The sequence below is a fragment of the Salvelinus alpinus genome, chromosome 28 (assembly GCF_045679555.1).
Source record: "Salvelinus alpinus chromosome 28, SLU_Salpinus.1, whole genome shotgun sequence".
In the NCBI taxonomy this organism is placed as follows: domain Eukaryota; kingdom Metazoa; phylum Chordata; class Actinopteri; order Salmoniformes; family Salmonidae; genus Salvelinus; species Salvelinus alpinus.
The window spans coordinates 29,009,812-29,028,506 of NC_092113.1; the positions used below are offsets into that span (position 1 = coordinate 29,009,812).

Consider the following 18,695-nt stretch of genomic DNA (forward strand, 5'->3'; position numbering starts at 1 on the left):
GATGCTGCTCCTGCTGCCACTTGCCCCTCTTTCCTGTTCTCACTCACATGATCGGATATCTTGGCCTGGTGTACAAACTTAGCCAACAATCAAATTTAGCGCCCAGACACATTGTAACCTATGTGCGGCAGACTGATCACTTGAATTGACGGGCATGTTGTCATTGTCAAACTCTGGTTAGCCTATCCCCGGAGTTGTTCTTGAATTATGGTGGCATTTGCTCCCTTGCCTTTGCAACCATGAAAAACTCTTTAAAATGACAAATTGCCACACATCATACAAGTTTTTGTTTATATTGAACTTTTTTATCAATGATAAAACATAAAGCGAGCCATTTATACTGCAAAACTTGATGTTTATGCATTGTTTAAAGTACTTAGGGAAGGCAAATTGGCTTGCCCCAGTAGTAACCCGGTAGAGTTGTAGTGACATGTTTTGGGGATTGAGAGGTTTATCTATTATTTTAAATGCTAGAAAATAAACAAAATTGTAGAGATCAATAAAAACAAATAACTATTTAAATACCTTTATTTTATTTATTTTTTTACAAATGTGTCCCTAGGTTTTAGGTCATTGGTGTTGCAGTGTGGAAAAATCACTCATACAAGGACCTTGAGCATTCCCTCCAGTGGCAAAGTTATTAGGGAGGGGTCTATATTAAAGAAAATTACCAGCTAATCACACCCTTTTAGTATGTCATAAATTTGAGGACTCCATTGATCATTTTGGTGTGCCTAAATCCAAAGTGTCACTTGGTATTACTCAATTTAAATGAAGGGAACTCATATTGTGATTAATCATATCACTTAAGAATTTTTTTTTTAAAGATTTAATGACCTTAAATGGAGGCCACAGATGGTCAAATCTAAGACTATACTAATTTACCTAAAATGTATCATTGGTGTTTCTATTCCTACTGGTGTCAATGTTATCAACATTGTCAAAACTATTTAAAGTCATGAAGCTGACATATTAGTTGATTTAAAAATGGGAAGATGTTTCCAAATACATTTATTAAAAAAACATATTTTTTTCTAAACGACATCACAGTTCAAGAACGACCCGCCGTCACATGTAGAATGTTCAGCTGCCCGAGAGAATAGGCTACTCAAGTGAATTTCAATAAATGGAGAATGGTGCTTGTTTAATAAAGTTAGATCAAAGCTGAATCAATGTCTGCAAGATAACATAATGTTTCATTAGTATTCTACAAAACCAAATATGCTAACATATGCGGCCAAAATAATATGCGGCATAATAATATGCGGCCAAAACTACACAGCATGCTCCACTAGGTATAACATGTGCTTTGATTGAAACAAAAACACAAGAATACTACAGTTTAGCACCATCTGCTTTAAAATTCTCACGAAACACTGTACATATAATTCAAGAATATCTCAAATGCATATTCCCATGTAACTAATTGAGATCTAATGGTTGGCATGCAGATGCAGCATGGATGTTTCACCGGTAAAACTTGAAGAATTATCATTCATGACTGACAGTGAGTAAAGTGAGAAACGTGAAGGAAGCAGCTACGTAACACATGATGCGCAGAATGTGATACGGCTGTTTAGCTCAAGGGAAGAGGCGTCCAGGGGGGTGAGACGGAGGCGGAACAGGGCAGTTCAAGCCTTCGCCTTTCAACAGCTAATTCAATTCCTCTCTACTACCTATTGTGATAGAAAAATTACATATTTACCTGGTTTATTTGATATTGATGGTTAACAATTGATATTTAACTAACGGTAAGACATTTCTGTCCTGCTAATGTGTTTTCATGGGCTCCACTCTAGTTCCCTGCAGCTAATCTGGGTGTATAGTCACTGGAGATGGCTTGCGCTGACAAATGGGTTAAAGACTGCATTACAGAGACAAGAATGTGTTTTACTAGAGATAGCTTAGGAGTTGTCACGTTCTGACCATAGTTCTTGTGTGTTTTGCTTGTTTTAGTGTTGGTCAGGACGTGAGCATTCTATGTTGTGTGTCTAGTTTGTCTGTTTCTATGTTTGGCCTAATATGGTTCTCAATCAGAGGCAGGTGTTTTGTGTTGTCTCTGATTGGGAATCATATATAGGTGGCTTGTTTTGTGTTGGGGATTGTGGGTGGTTGTTTCCTGTCTTTGTGTTTTCTCTGCACCAGATAGGGCTGTATCGGTTTGCCACATTTGTATCGTGTTTATTAAACATGTTGAGCACTGGCTACGCTGCGTGTTGGTCTAATCCCTGTTACACCCTCTCTTCACGAGAAGAGAGGGTGTAACAGGGATTAGACCAACACGCAGGCTGCCATTACAGGAGTAGAACAATCCCTCATTGTCTCAAAAGTTGCATCTGGGAAACTAAGTCAGCGTGGGTTTAAGACAACAACCCAACTGCAGATAACGACAGGATGAAGCCAGAGTGGCTTATGATGCTCCTTGGTCTGCATGAAAGGGGTTGAACCAACCATGACTGAGCATTGTTAGTGTCAGCTATATATAGTACTCTGCATTTGTGTAAAGGTTTGGTTACTCGGTCCAACACTCAATGGTGGGGGGGTTATTGCAATAATTAATCAATATTAAATAAAGATGATTGTTTGAAGAAATGACCAAATCTCTCTCAGTACTAAATTTCCACAACACTATTTTACTGGTTAAGTTTCTTAATGCTGGTCATGGGGACCTAGCTCTACACTAGCCTCGCACAACCAGCCTAATCTTGTGAGCTTACATAAATGATCCGTGTAGCAAATCATTTATGTAAGCTCGTGAGTTCAGGCTGGTTATAATGAGGCTAGCACTACACACCTGATTCCACTAATCAACTCAAACATTTGATCAGTTAAATAAGATGTGTAGTGCTAGGGCAAAAACTAAATTGTGCATTCCTTTGGGTCCCCTGGACCAGGATTAAGAAACACTGGTCTCGAGTATTACCTCCAGCGTAGACCACCTTCTTCCAGGCCTGTGACTCCAGGACCCTGTCGTGAGGGTAGAATCCCTGGTTGACCATAAAGAGGATCATGGCCACAGCAGTGACCCGCAGGATCACCATGTTACCTCCGGTCAGCAGGGAGAGACAGGCAAGGATGGCAGAAGAGTAGATACATGGCAGGCCACGGTACATGAAGGGGATGCCTGGAGATGAATAGCCACAGAAAGAGACAGAATCCACATCAGGACTTCTGAATCTGAAATACCCAAAGATTAGTTTTTTTCCTGAATGGCAAATACACAAAGAGATGTTTTCGTAGACTGTCTAGAAATTGATCATGCTATTATCCTAGCATTTCACAAGGGATACCATGCTTTTTTTCTGCTTGATGGCGTTCCTTACCGCTGGAGAAGAAGCAGAGTCGGACAATCACAGACAGGACATAGCACATGCACAGGATGTTGTCCATTAAAGCATGTGTCCTCAGGAGCAATGAAGTTGCAATCCCAAAGGTTGTGAAATCTGCAAAATCATCCAGTTTAGCACCTGAACCAGAAAGACAGGAAGTGACTAGTTATACATTTGTCTCATGACTTCGAGTCACTCAAATTAACATGCTACTGCTGTGAGGCTAGTTCACTGCTAATGCCTTCTTACAGAAGGCAAAACAAGTTTATCTAATCTTGTTTATGCCAACAGCCTACTTATCAGTGTGTGTGAGTATGTGCACGTGCGTGCATGCGTGAGTGTGTTTGTCTGTAGTGGACATTTCAGTGTCAACCTTACAGGCCTGCCACTTTCCTCTGTAAACAACATTCCCAAATGCCACAGTCTATTTGTCCCCCCTGAGCAGGGAGAATGTTTTCACTGAGCGACGAGCATGAGGTGATTCTGACCCCAGCTCCAATGAACGAGATGGAATTCCACAGCACAGGGGTCAACAATTTTAGCAATTTCAGATATGCCGAGAGCCCAAAGCATTGGGATAAAACAGACAATTGGAGCATGATCTCCCCGAATTAGAATGCTTAATCGTAAAGTGATTGTTCAATTGACACAAAAAGGGGGGAGGGGGGGTACAACAACACCCACCTGCAAAGTCATGCAGAAAAATACTGTCGGGACACAAAGCCAAAGCCCGAAATGTCCGGGTGACGATGCATTGTGGTGCACCTGCTGGGAGCTATTTCAGGCAGCCGTGGCGACCACGGTAGTGTAGACGTGACTATCTGCACACAGGAGGTTGTCATGTACAAAGTATGTACTTTTATGTTGTGATCATTTGAGAATGTGCTGTGTCGGGAACAATGAGTATGGAAACGTTAGCTATGCCATTTCCTAATAATACACAAGTCTTTTAAATAGCCCTACGGCTGAGGGAATTCAACAACATGAAGCCATTGCAATGCAGAGAAGATAATTTATTGAACTACATACAAAGATAGAAGCAGATCAGGATAGCAGTGACAGCAAGTACACTTAATGCAATTCAAAGTTGTTTGGTTTGCTGTCACTTAGGTGCCTTTTGGATTCTCCATGTCATTTAAGAATGTTTTTTATTGGGTCTTCAGAAGGAAAACCAGTTCTCTGCTGTCACTTACAGCGCCTTCTGAAAGTGATCATACTGCTCAACTTAATGTGTTACAGCCTGAATTCAAAATGGATTAAAACAACAATTCTCACCCATTTACACCCAACACTCCATAATGACAGTGAAAACATGTTTTTAGAAATGTTTGCACATTTATTGAAAATTAAATATATAAATCTCATTAACATAAGTATTCACAGCACTGAGTCAATACATGTTAGAACCACCATTTGGCTGCAATTACCACTGTGACTATCTGGGTAAGTCTAAGAGCTTTGCACACCTGGATTGTACAATATTTTCTTTCCAGCTCTGTCAAGTTGGTTGTTGATCATTGGTATACAGCTATTTTCAAGTCATCCCATAGATTTTGAAGGCCACTAAGGAACATTCAATGTCCTCTTGGTAAGCAACTCCAACGTATATTTGGTCTTGTGTTTTAGGTTATTGTCCTGCTGAAAGGTGAATTCATCTCCCAGTGTCTGGTGGGAAGCAGACTGAAGCAGGTTTTCCTTTAAGATTTTGCCTGTGCTTAGCTCTATTTCGTAATTATTTTATCCTGAACAACTCCCCAGTCCTTAACGATTATAAGTCCATCCATAACATGATGCAGCCACCACTATGCTTGAAAATAAGGAGAGTGGTACTCAGTAATGCGTTATTGGATTTGCCCCAAACATAACACTTTGCCTTCAGGACAAAAAGTTAAATGCTTTGCCACATTTTTTGCAGTTTTACTTTAGTGCCTTATTGCAAACAGGATGCTTGTTGTAGAAAACTTGTATTCTGTATAGGCTTCCTTTTTACTGTCAATTAGGTTTGTATTGTGGAGTAACTACAATGTTGTTGATCCATCCTCAGTTCTCTTATCACAGCCGTTAAACTGTTTAAGTCACCACTGGTGATATCCCTGACTGGTTTCCTTCCTCTCTGGTAACTGAGTTAGGAAGGACGCCTGTATCTTTGTAGTGACTGGGTATATTGATACCCCATCGAAAGTGAAATTAATAACTTCATGCTCAAAGGAATATTCTATTTTTTTTTTTTTCTACCAGTAGGTGCCCTTCTTTACGACGCATTGGAAAACCTCCCTGGTCTTTGTTGTTGAATCTGAAACATGTCTAAAAACATAATCCCACTTTGACATTATGGGGTATTGTGTGTAAACCAGTGATAATTTAATCCATTTAAAACTCAGGCTGTATCACAACAAAATGTGGAAAATGTCAAGAGGTGCGAATACTTTCTGAAGGCACTGTATCTACACTTCCAAACGAGTTCTCCGGCTGTCCCCATAGGAGAACACTTTTTGGTTCCATGTAAAACTCTGTAGAAAGGGTTCTACCTGGAACCAAAAGGGTTCTTCAAAGGGTTCTCCTATAGACAGCCAAATAACCTTTTTAGGCTATAGATTTTTCTAAGAGTGTATGCTGATCTGCTTCTACCTCTGTAAAATATGTAAATACATCGGTCAATTCACTTCTCTGCATTATACATGCCTCCTTTTTCTGTCTTTTCAGGAGTAACTGTTGCCTTTTGATCCATCAGCTATAATGACCAGTGCCTGTAGTAGAGGGCTGGGCTGTGTGCATCACTAACCTGGTTCCATATGTTTGTGTGGTCTTGCCCTCTCATAGTCATTTTCAAACTAACATGTTTCAGGCTAGTGCATCAGCGTGTCTGTGGAAGTTTAACCCTGGGAAATGGACATCACTCCACTCACCTAGTGCAGAGCATGCATCCAGTCGCCTGGCAACTGCCCCGTCTGCCAAATCCAGCAGGTAGCCAATCAGGACCAGCCAGCAGGCAGCATGTTGGTGGCTGGAAAATGAGGGTCAAATGTTGGCTAGAATTGTATTTTACAATGCAGAAATCACTAGGTACTTACATGATAAAACTGTAATTACACAATTATAACCTACGCATTACTTGTTTGTTACCACTGGACCTACTTAGGATGCTTGATGGCAGAAGATATACTGTATATTCTACTTACTTAGCTGCTTGTCACACCATATACACTCAGTGGCCAGTTCATGAAAATGGTTCGCTCCTAAAGACAGTGAGTCATGTGGCTGGCTACGTAAAGCAGGCAGACGTCGAGGCATTCAGTTACTGTTTGATTGAACGTTAGAATGGGCAAAAAAAAGTGATCTATGCGACCTTGAGCATGGTATGATTGTCAGTGCCAGGTGCGCCGGTTCCAGTATCTCAGAAACGGCCGGCATCCTGGGTTTTTCCAAGCACTACAGTGTCTAAGGCAGGGGTCTCCAACAGGTTGATCGCGAGCTACCAGTAGTTCACAGCCCAGCCCACCTTTGATTAGCTCACCATGCAATTCACGTGTTCTTCCGCAAACTGTCATAAACAAATATCACAGGTATCAGACACTGCAAGCTCCCAGCTACTATCTAATCAACCCAACATTAACATTATCCCACCCCTGGTTAGCCACTATTGGCTTAAAAATGCCAAGCAATTTCCAGCAATATAGCCCAGTCTGTCTGGTGTGCACATTTGTCTATCCCTGTGTGTAGCCAGTTGATGTGATTACCGTCTCGTGGGTTGACAGAAATACTTTCCCCAAAACCTTGTCAATTAAATGTTAACTGCAAAGTAGGCTTACCTGGCAGAAGTATATCATGAGTAAATATGTCATTTGTATCTATTATTTTCTATATGCAAACTGCCATGAAATGAGTGGCAGCAGTAAAGAACCATCACTAGACCGGCACACTAAAAGTGCCCATTCCTCACTTGCTACAGTGCCTTGCAAAAGTATTCATCCCCCTTGGCGTTTTTCCTATTTTGTTGCATTACAACCTGTAATTTAAATTGATTTTTATTTGGATTTCATGTAATGGACATACACAAAATAGTCAATTGGTGAAGTAAAAATAAAAAAAACAGAAAAGTTGTGCGTGCATACAGTTGAAGTCGGAAGTTTACATGCACTTAGCTTGGAGTCATTAAAACTTGTTTTTCAACCACATACTCAAATTTCTTGTTAACAAACTATAGTTTTGGCAGGTCAGTTAGGACATCTACTTTTGTGCATGACACAAGTCATTTTTTCAACAATTGTTCACAGACAGATTATTTCACTTATAAGTCACTGTATCACAATTCCAGTGGGTCAGAAGTTTACATAGACCAAGTTGACTGTGCCTTTAAACAGCTTGGAAAATTCCATAAAATTATGTCATGGCTTTAGAAGCTTCTGATAGGCTAATTGACATCATGTGAGTCAATCGGAGGTGTACCTGTGGATGTATTTCAAGGCATACCTTCAAACTCAGTGCCTCTTTGCTTGACATCATGGGAAAATCTAAAGAAATCAGCCAAGACCTCAGAAAAATTGGTTTATCCTTGAGAGCAATTTACAAATGCCTGAAGGTACCACATTCATCTGTACAAACAATAGTATGCAAGTATAAACATCATGGGACCACGCAGCCGTCATACCGCTCAGGAAGGCGACGCGTTCTGTCTCCTAGAGATGAATGTACTTTGGTGCGAAAAATGCTAATCAATCCCAGAACAGCAAAGGACCTTGTGAAGATGCTGGAGGAAACAGGTACAAAATAATCTATATCCACAGTAAAACGAGTCCTATATCGACATAACCTGAAAGGCCGCTCAGCAAGGAAGAAGCCACTGCTCCAAAACCGCCATAAAAAAGCCAGACTACGGATTGCAACTGCACATAGGGACGAAGATCGTACTTTTTGGAGAAATGTCCTCTGGTCTGATGAAACAAAAATAGAACTGTTTGGCCGTAATGACCATCGTTATGTTTGGAGGGAAAATGGGGAGGCTTGCAAGCCGAAGAACACCATCCCAATCGTGAAGCACGGGGGTTGCAGCATCATCTTGTGGGGGGTGCTTTGCAGCAGGAGGGACTGGTGCACTTCACAATATAGATGGCATCATGAGGGAGGAAAATTATGTGGATATATTGAAGCAACATCTCAAGACATCAGTCAGGAAGTTGAAGCTTGGTCGAAAATGGATCTTCCAAATGGACAATGACCCCAAGCATACTTCCAAAGTTGTGGCAAAATGGCTTAAGGACAACAAAGTCAAGGTATTGGAATGGCCATCAGAAAGCCCTGACCTCATTCCCATAGAACATTTGTGGGCAGAACTGAAAAAGCATGTGCAAGCAAGGAGGCCTACAAACCTGACTCAGTTACACCAGCTCTGTCAGGAGGAATGGGCCTAAATTCACCCAACTTATTGTGGGAAGCTTGTGGAAGGCTACCTGAAACGTTTGACCCAAGTTAAACAATTTAAAGGCATTGCTACCAAATACTAATTGAGTGTATGTAAACTTCTGACCCACTGGGAATGTGATGAAAGAAATAAAAGCTGAAATAAATAATTCTCTTATTTTGACATTTCACATTCTTAAAATAAAGTGGTGATCTGACCTAGACTGGGAATTTTTACTAGGATTAAATGTCAGGAATTGTGAAAAACTGAGTTTAAATGTATGTGAAATCTAAGTGTCACATGATCTCAGTATATATATATATATATACACACACACCTGTTCTGAAAGTCCCCAGAGTCTGCAACACCACCAAGCAAGCAGCACCATGAAGATCAAGGAGCTCTCCAAACAGGTCAGGGACAAAGTTGTGGAGAAGTACAGATCAGGTTTGGGTTATAAAAAATATCCAAAACTTTTAACATCCCACAGAGCACCATTAAATCCATTATTAAAAAAATGGAAAGAATATGGCACCACAACAAACCTGCCAAGAGAGGGCTGCCCACAAACTCACAGACCAGGCAAGGAGGGCATTAATCAGAGGCAACAAAGAGACCAAAGATAACCCTGGAGCTGCAAAGCTCCACAGCGGAGATTGGAGTATCTGTCCATATGACCACTAAGCTGTACACGCCACAGAGCTGGGCTTTACAGGAGAGTGGCTAGAAAAAAGCCATTGCTTAAAGAAAAAAATAAGCAAACACATTTGGTGTTCGCCAAAAGGCATGTGGGAGACTCCCCAAACATATGGAAGATGGTACTCTGGTCAGATGAGACTAAAATGTAGCTTTTTGGCCATCAAGGAAAATGCTATGTCTGGCACAAACCCAACACCTCTCATCACCCCGAGAACACCATCCCCAGTGAAGCATGGTGGTGGCAGCATCATGCTGTGGGGATGTTTTTCCATCGGCAGGGACTGGGAAACTGGTCAGAATTGAAGGAATGATGGATGGCGCTAAATACAGGGAAATTCTTGAGGGAAACCTGTTTCAGTCTTCCAGAGATTTGAGACTGGGACGGAGATTCACCTTCCAGCAGGACAATGACCCTAAGCATACTGCTAAAGAAACACTTGAGTGGTTTAAGGGGAAACATTTAAATGTCTTGAAATGGCCTAGTCAAAGCCCAGACCTCAATCTAATTGAGAATCTGTGGTATGACTTAAAGATTGCTGTACACCGGCGGAACCCATCCAACTTGAAGGAGCTGGAGCAGTTTTGCCTTGAAGATTGGGCAAAAATCCCTGTGGCTAGATGTGCCAAGCTTATAGAGACATACCCCAATATACTTGCAGCTGTAATTGCTGCAAAAGGTGGCTCTGCAAAGTGTTGACTTTGGGGGGGGGGGGTGAATAGTTATGCACGATCAAGTTCTGTTTGTCTTATTTCTTGTTTATTTCACAGTAAAAAAATGTGCATCTTCAAAGTGGTAGGCATGTTGTTTAAATCAAATGATACAACCTCCCCAAAAAATAAATTTTAATTCCAGGTTGTAAGGCAAAATTTTTTGAAAAAATACTTTCGCAAGCCACTGTAGATATGCAATTAAAGAGCGAGATACAATTAAAAAAGGGGAATTACACCAACAAAAATCCACATTTGTTAAGTGTTCTTCCGGACCTAAAAAAATGGTATTCTAATGTTATTTAACCATTGTCATGAACTCAGAACATCCAATTTCATAATTTTTCTATGAATAATTGTAATTGAGTGAGAAAAAAAAAGTTTATCTAAAACAGCAAAGAAATAACACTGACAACATCATTTGGGAAATTATAAAACATAATTTGGGAGAGAATAAACTTGTCGATTTTATAGTGCCCCCTTAAAGTTGTTTATTAACCATGTATATTGACAGAAAACAGTGCACTACTTTCTCTTGTACACTAAGGACTCGGGGAAGAGTTGCAGGGGAGAGAAGAATGTGCCTATTTGGGGGGAAAAAGTAGCTCATGACATGTTTCAAAAAATTCAAACTAGCTCTCATGCTAGAAAAGGTTGGAGAGTACTGAGAGTGGTGAAATAAACAAAAAACATAGTCAGCGGCAGTCCTGTGGGTGAAAACAGCTCGTTGAGAGGTCGAAGGACAATGGCAAGAATCGTGCAAGTTCACTGGCGGGCCACAAACCGGCAAATAACAGCGCAGTACAAAAGTGGTGTGCAGAACGGCATCTCGGAACGTACAACTCATTGGTCCTTGTCACGGATGGGCTATTGCATCAGACGACCACACCAGGTTCCACTCCTATCAGCGAAAAACAACAAAGAAGTGGCTCCAGTGGGCGAGCGAACACAAACACTGAACATTTGAGGAGTGGAAAAACATTGCCTGGTCCAACAAATCCCAGTTCCTGTTAAGTCATACTGATGGCAGAGTCAGGATTTGGCATAAGCAGCATGAGTCCATGGCCTGGTGACAACGGTACAGGTTGGTGGCAGTGGTGTGGGGAATTGTTTCCTGGCACACATTAGGTCCCTTGACAATTGAGCAACATTTGAATGCTACACCTTGTAGAAGCCATGCCATGAAGAATTTAGGCTGTTCTGGAGGCAACAGGGGGGTCTGACCTGGTACAAGATGGGTATACCTAATAAAAACTGGCCACGAGTGTATATTATTTAACTTCAATAACGCTTTAAGGGTGGTGTTTGAAGTGTGCTGTATAATGTTTTAGAGCTGAAGGCCAGATGACCTGACCTTGTTAAGCTGCTTGTATTAATCTTGGTCTTCCCTCAACAGCTCAGCTTGTTTGGCAGGACATGTGTGTTTTAACTGTCAATATGACAATCAAATTAGTTTTGAAAAAAAATATGCCTCACAGATTAACAAAGATGTACGCTGCTGTAACATAATACTGCCACTTACAAATCCATTTACTAGTAGAAACATTCAATCCATACTATAGTTTCTTAAATAAAATCAGATACTGAAATGTGTGTTCACTCACCCGTTCAGGCTGCAGAGAATAGAGGCCATGCCCATGAGCATGTTGGCCATAGACAGAGCATTGGCTGCATTTTTGCGTACAAACTCCTTGAGCTGGACACCAGTGGCCTGCTCGCTCAGAAAGAGCTTATTGGTGTGCTGGAAGAAACCTGAGAACAGTGAGGACAGTGATTGCTATTAGCTAGTGGTCTATTTTAGGTTCACTTAGCTGCTCTGAAGAGGATTGTTGCTAAAACACTACAGATATGATAGGACCATATCATATCTGATGGCCATACTTATACTGCTGTACAGTATGCCAAAAGTGCTATCCTGTTTAAACGGATGTCAAACAAACCAAACACGCAAAATAATCATTGCTATAACAATTTTGTTTAGCAAATGATCAGGTTTAACTTGTTTGGCTCATTTGGCTCATATGACTTGCTACTTAAGTGGCCCCTCAACACCAGGACAGCAATCAGCAGTTGTACCAAGATATGGAAAAAAGAGGAGTGAAAATTAAAGGGCCAAAGTAAAGCCCCATGCACCCACCCTACAGCAGTACTTGTAACCAGCATGTTGAGTATATGGTATTACCTAAATACATATACAAGTGATTTAGATTGTAACAATTATAATTTTTTTGAAGCACACAGTATTAAATCATGTATTTCGTTATCAAAGAATGAACATTTGCAAAGAAATGTCATTTTTAATATACAAATTGTACATTATTTACAAACCTATACAAAACTGATTCATGTAACTAATAAAAAGTAGTAGCACTTACCAAGTAGTATGTACGTTTATTGGAGACCCACCATTCGATAGACTATTCCACTTTTCAGAATAAAACATTCAAATGAGGGGGCTGGCTCAGTATGTACAGTAAACACCATTTGATAGTGTCAATATTGTCATAGTGACTCACGTAATACTTATTTTGCAAATATACACCACCGGTCAAAAGTTTTAGAACACCTACTCATTCAAGTTTTATTTTATTTTACTATTTTCTACATTGTATAATAGTAGTGAAGACATCAAAACTATGAAATAACACATATGGAATCATATAGTAACCAAAAAAAAGTTTTAAACAAATCAGATTCTTCAAAGTAGCCACCCTTTGCCTTGATGACAGCTTTTCACTCTTGGCATTCTCTCAACCAGCTTCATGAGGTAGTCACCTGGAATGCATTTCAATTAACAGGTGTGCCTTCTTAAAAGTTAATTTGTGGAATTTCTTTCCTTCTGAATGCGTTTGAGCCCATCAGTTGTGTTGTGACTAGGTAGGGGGGGATACTAGTTGGTATAAGGCCAAGTCCATATTATGGCAAGAACAGCTCAAATAAGCAAAGAGAAATGACAGTCCATCATTACTTGAAGACATGAAGGTCAGTCAATATGGAAAATTTCAAAAACTTTGAAAGTTTCTTCAAGTGCAGTCGCAAAAACCATTAAGCGCTATGATGAAACTGGCCCTCATGAGGACCACCACAGGAATGGAAGACCCACAGTTACCTCTGCTGCAGAAGATACGTTCATTAGAGTTACCAGCCTCAGAAATTGCAGCCTTCAGAGTTCAAGTAACAGACATCTCAACAGGAGATGACTGTGTGAATCAGGCCTTTATGGTCAAATTACTGCAAAGAAGCCACTACAAAAGGACACCAATAAGAAGAGACTGCTTGGGCCAAGAAACACGAGCAATGGACATTAGACCGGTGGACATTTGTCCTTTGGACTGGAGTCCAAATTTGAGATTTTTGGTTCCAACCGCCGTGTCTTTGTGAGATGCGGTGTGGGTGAACGGATGATCTCCGCATGTGCATTTCCCCCGTAAAGCATGGAGGAGGTGGTGTTCTAGTGTAGGGGGGCTTTGCTGGTGACACTGTCAGTGATTTATTTAGAATTCAAGGCACACTTAACCAGCATGGCTACCACAGCATTCTGCAGCGATACGCCATCCCATCTGGTTTGCGCTGAGTGGGACTATCTTTTGTTTTTCAACAGGACAATGACCCAACACACCTCCAGGCTTTGTAAGGGCTATTTGACCAAGAAGGAGAGTGATGGAGTGCTGCATCAGATTACCTGGCCCCCACAATCACCCGACCTCAACCCAATTGAGATGGTTTGGGATGAGTCGGACCGCAGAGGGAAGGAAAAGCAGCCAACAAGTGCTCAGCATATGTGGAAACTCCTTCAAGACTGCTGGAAAAGCATTCCAGGTGACGCTGGTTGAGAATACCAAGCTGTCATCAAGGCAAAGGGTGGCTATTTGAAGAATCTCAAATATATTTTGATTTGTTTAATACTTTTTGGTTACTACATTATTCCATAATTGTTATTTCATAGTTTTGATGTCATCCCTATTATTCTACAATGTAGAAAATAGTAAAAATAAAGAAAACCCTTGAATGAGTAGGTGTTCTACAACTTTGACCGGCAGTGTATAGTACATTTATAGCGGAGACAGACTGGTGGGGAGGGAGTAAGGGACTGTGCATACATATTACTATGATTTAGTCATGGACTGTCCACACATAGTACTATACTATAGTAATGGACTATCCTCCACACATACTACTATAGTGCAACCCTGAGATATTGACTCTACCGGGCTGTTGATTCATTAAGCTGGTTGACTGGCAAAACCAGTGACCTAGAACAATGACAAACACATGGCAGCATCTTTCACATGGATGGGTAGCTATTAAAAAAAGTATCTATCTTTAACAGTTTGTCTGTTGTCTGTCTTTGTCATAGTTTGTAGAAATGGCATAGTAATTACTTGCAAATACAGTTTCCTTATACATTTGTTATGTGGAAACCAAGTATTGTTATAACAAAGTTCCTATCAGAAGTAACTGTATAATACTGAGTAATTCCATCACAGTTATTAAAGTAATCAAAGAAAGAATGTAAGGGCAATTTAATTTGACTCTGATTGAATTAATAATGACAGAATCTTGAAACATATTGAAAGGCATCATGTATAGGTCATCTTACTTAGCAAGCTGGAAGGTCTAATGATGCAAGCTGCTTCACTATGGCCAGAACTGTTTTTGTTCCTTGCAATGCTGTGAGGGTTTTTAATTAAGGCAAACAAAGGGATCTTTGTTCTTGAGTGTCTGTGGCTCTGCTAGAGAGTTTAGATTTCACACAGAAGTTAATAAACTGAAGTGATAAAAGTAGCAAAGAGGTTGTCTTCGCAGACAAAGACACACATAGCACTAAATAAAATAAACAGAAATAAAAAGCTTACCATAGCAACTTAACAAAAAAACGAACAGTCTAACAAACTAACGTCTGTACGTGAAAAAGGGTTAAAGTCATGTTCCTACTATTCTGTTTTGCACACAGAACTTCATGTGATTCCAAAGCCAGTCGAGTTCAACAGACTCTTCATCTGAAAGAAAACAGTGTATGAGACAAAGCACAAGCCAACAACAACTTCTAAGAAGAAGTTAAGTTCACTTGACAAGCATGCTTCTCATTTCCGATTCACATTACCTGGCTTTCGACAACCTAACCAGAAAACCCAAAATGGTAAACTATGCTAAATCAATAACCAGATATATTTACAGTATCTTCCACTAAGCTGTGTCTGTTTAGCCTAGAATGTTTTAAAATAACCCAGTTAGAACAGAAACACACTTACTCTTCTGGAAAAATAAAAATAGCCATCTTGTGTTTCACAACTCAGTGGAAAGGATACACCAGGTCTGATCCCTAATCCAGCCAGTCAATACTGTCTCACCACTGATAAATACCACCAAGTATCAAGCCAGAGCTAGACACATTCACACTTTTAAGTTAGTATTTCTGGGCCCATATTCAGTGTCTCAGAGTAGAAGTGCTGATCTAGGATGAGTTTTGCCTTTCAGATTATAATGAATAAGAAAGGGGGGACCTGATCCTACACTCTTAGAAAAAAAGGTGCAACAGTACATCAAAAAATAGAAATAAAGGATATTGCTGTAGCATTAAATTAAAATCTACATAATCACATATATTGATGAGTAACAATATGTATTATCCACTGTATCATTTGAAAGTAGACAACCTGCTATAACTCTAATCTAGTACAAGTATAAGGGAAAAACGTGATCTCAGATGTGAAAAAACGACACTCACTTCTATGTTAGCTACAGCACCTAAACACATAATTATTATCATCATCATTATGCCTAGTGGCTCATAGCTGTCCTCAACCCGGCTCTTCACATGCGTGTGTCTTTGACTTGACCCATTGGGCTTGACTATTTCCATCTACCCTCAAATACTGCATACTACAGTACCTTACCACCACACTTATAAAACAGGATACAAGTTTTGCATGATTCTTACCAGGACCTCTAGTGTTGACACAGATAATCAAAACCTTGTCATGCACATTTGCCCAGGGGCACCCAAAAACAATCACTTACCAGAGGATGGAGTCAGCAGAATCATGGTTCTCTCTACGTCTGTCTGCCCACAGCACAACAGCTGGAAAAAATACAACATTTAGGGACTGTTTCCAAGAAACAGATTAAGCCTAGTTCTGGACTGAAAAACATACTTAAAAGGAAATAGCATTTTCAGTTAAGTTTAGTTTATTAGGATCCCCATTAGCTGCTGAACATGCAGCAGCTACTCTTCCTGGGGTCCAAAGGAAAATGTACAAATACATGACAAAGTACAGAACAGTAAGACAAAAATATCATAAGATATTACATTTAATTTTTTTTTTGGAAAGACAGACAACAAAAATGCTATTTACACACTATTCATATATACAGTACAGTTAAATTAGATCTTTAGAGAGGAGAGGCGCTGTGATAAAAAAAAGGATCAACATCATATTGTAAATTAAACTTACTTTTTGCCAGAGTAAACTCTGGTGGCTGAGCTTTCCACAATGACTTTATACATAACTGAGCGACGCATTTAGTGTGGTTTTTTTGTTTGGGTATCGTGACGAAATCCATCGTCACATGTCTGATGGGGTATGTACATCTGTTTGAAGTGTATGCAAACAGATTATACAAGTGGTTAGGCATTGTCAAACACGTTTCTCAAAAAGACTAGAAGTAGTCAATTTCTCCTCAACCATTAAACACTTTCATGCATGTTGTTGATGTTAGTTATGTGTTAAGGGCAAAGCGTGCTGCTTTGTTTTGAGCCAGCTGCAGCTTTGCTAGGTCTTTCTTTGCTGCACCTGACCATACTACCGAACAGTAGTCAAGATGGGACAAGATCAGAGCCTGAATAACTAGTACAGTAGATGTGTCAAAAATGCAGAACATATTTTTTTTTCATAACAGACATACCTCTCCCCATCTTCACAACAACTTTGTCAATATGACATCCTCCTAGGAGTTCAGCTTTTTAAACGGTCACACCCTTTATGCACAACTCCAGTTGAGGTTTAGGTCTAAGAATGGTTTGAACCAAATACAATGCTTTTGTTTTTAGATGTATTTAAGACCAGTTTATTGTTAATTACCCATTCTGACACGAACATCTTGCTAAGAGTCTTAGTGAAAACACTGGCTTTCGGTGCTGATGTGTAGAAAGTGCAAACATCAGCATACATAATCATTTTAGCTTGGTTAATCATTTGTGGTACATCATTTGTAAAAATAGAGAAGAGTAACGGACCAAGACTACTGCCCTGAGAGATACCGCACTGTACATATCTGATGTTAGAGAAGCAGCTTAGCCAATCAGTCATCTGAGTCATTACAGTACAAGTTGAGTGCCCTTCCCTAAATGCATGCTGAAAGTCAGTAGTTTAAGTTTATAAGTTTGTTAAAAAATGACTCAGTTTACTAAGAGCAGGCAGCAAACTGATTGGGTGGCTGTTAAGGCCAGCAAAGGGTGCTTTACTATTTTTAGGTAGTGTAATTACTTCCTTGCACACCTGTGGACACACAAACACTTATTTAGGCTTTGGTTAAAAACATGGCAAATAAGGGTGGCAATAATGTCTGCTACCATTATCAATAGTTTACCATCTAAGTTCTCTATACCTGGTGGCTCGTCATTATTGATGCATAACAATTGTTTTTCCACCTCCTCCACACAAACTTAACCAAATTCAAAACAGAAATCCTTCTCTTTCATTATTAGATCTTCAATACACAAATATGATGGTTCACTGTTCAATGTTATTAAACTTCTCAGTTTGTCCACTTTACCAGTGAAACTGCCATTGAAATGATTGGCTATATCAAAAGATGTTGTTATAAATGACCCATCAACTTAAAACTACTAGCAAACAGCTCAGACACCTCACAGGACATGCCACCATGAGTTTCTTCACAGTCCAAGTCCAGAACAGACTCTGGGAAATGCACAGTATTACATAGAGCCATGACTACACGTCCACATCAAGTAACTCAAGTAAGCAGTAAAAACTACATCTTATGGAACAACACGGACAGTGAAGAGACACACACACAATATTACAATGTATGGTAATGTACCTGATCCATCTTACTCAGCACCAAGGACTGCGTGCGCCAGGGAGGGCGCGGTTACATCCAGGGGATAGAACCTCAAAAGGTGTGAGGTGGAGCCCAACTAGCCGCCGCACAAATAAACAGAGCGCATGAAGGTCGTTAAAGGGCTTGGCCGTGGCCAAGGAGAGCAACAAGGCCATCTTATAAGACATAGTCTTAAGAGCCACTGTCTCCAGAGGTTCAAAGTGATCGCATGTAATTGCATCCTGAACCAGGGCCAAGGCCCATGATGGGGCAAGTGGCTTGGAGACCGGACGGAGACTCCCTTTGATAAAACGACGAACCAGGGGGTCAGCCCCGATCGTCGTCTCACCTAGTCCTACATGGCAGGCTGAGATCGCCACCAAGTATACCTTAAAGGTGGAAAAGACCGTGCCCTTGTTGAGCCATTCCTGTAGGAAGGAGAGAACGGCAGTGATGGAACAATGACGAGGGGCCAAGTCGCGTCTCTTACACCATCT

The 18,695-nt window shown here is 40.4% G+C and overlaps 1 protein-coding gene across 7 annotated transcripts in view; it reads right to left on the reverse strand.

The window, feature by feature from the left end:
• Positions 1-18,695, reverse strand: part of tmem269 (transmembrane protein 269) — a 34,245-nt gene that overhangs the window by 3,418 nt on the left and 12,132 nt on the right. For 2 of the 7 annotated variants that reach the window (XM_071372632.1, XM_071372634.1), the window contains 5 exons: positions 16,156-16,216; positions 11,739-11,886; positions 6,236-6,333; positions 3,324-3,467; positions 2,924-3,124 (listed from right to left, as the gene is read on the reverse strand). In XM_071372632.1, the coding sequence (XP_071228733.1) occupies positions 2,924-3,124; positions 3,324-3,467; positions 6,236-6,333; positions 11,739-11,886; positions 16,156-16,180 (616 nt within the window). In that variant the 5' untranslated portion in view covers positions 16,181-16,216. Of the gene's footprint in view, positions 1-2,923; positions 3,125-3,323; positions 3,468-6,235; positions 6,334-11,738; positions 11,887-12,271; positions 14,060-15,069; positions 16,217-16,589; positions 16,727-18,695 lie in introns of those variants that run through there. The other 5 variants (XM_071372633.1, XM_071372638.1, XM_071372637.1 and 2 more) reach the window with 5 other exon arrangements.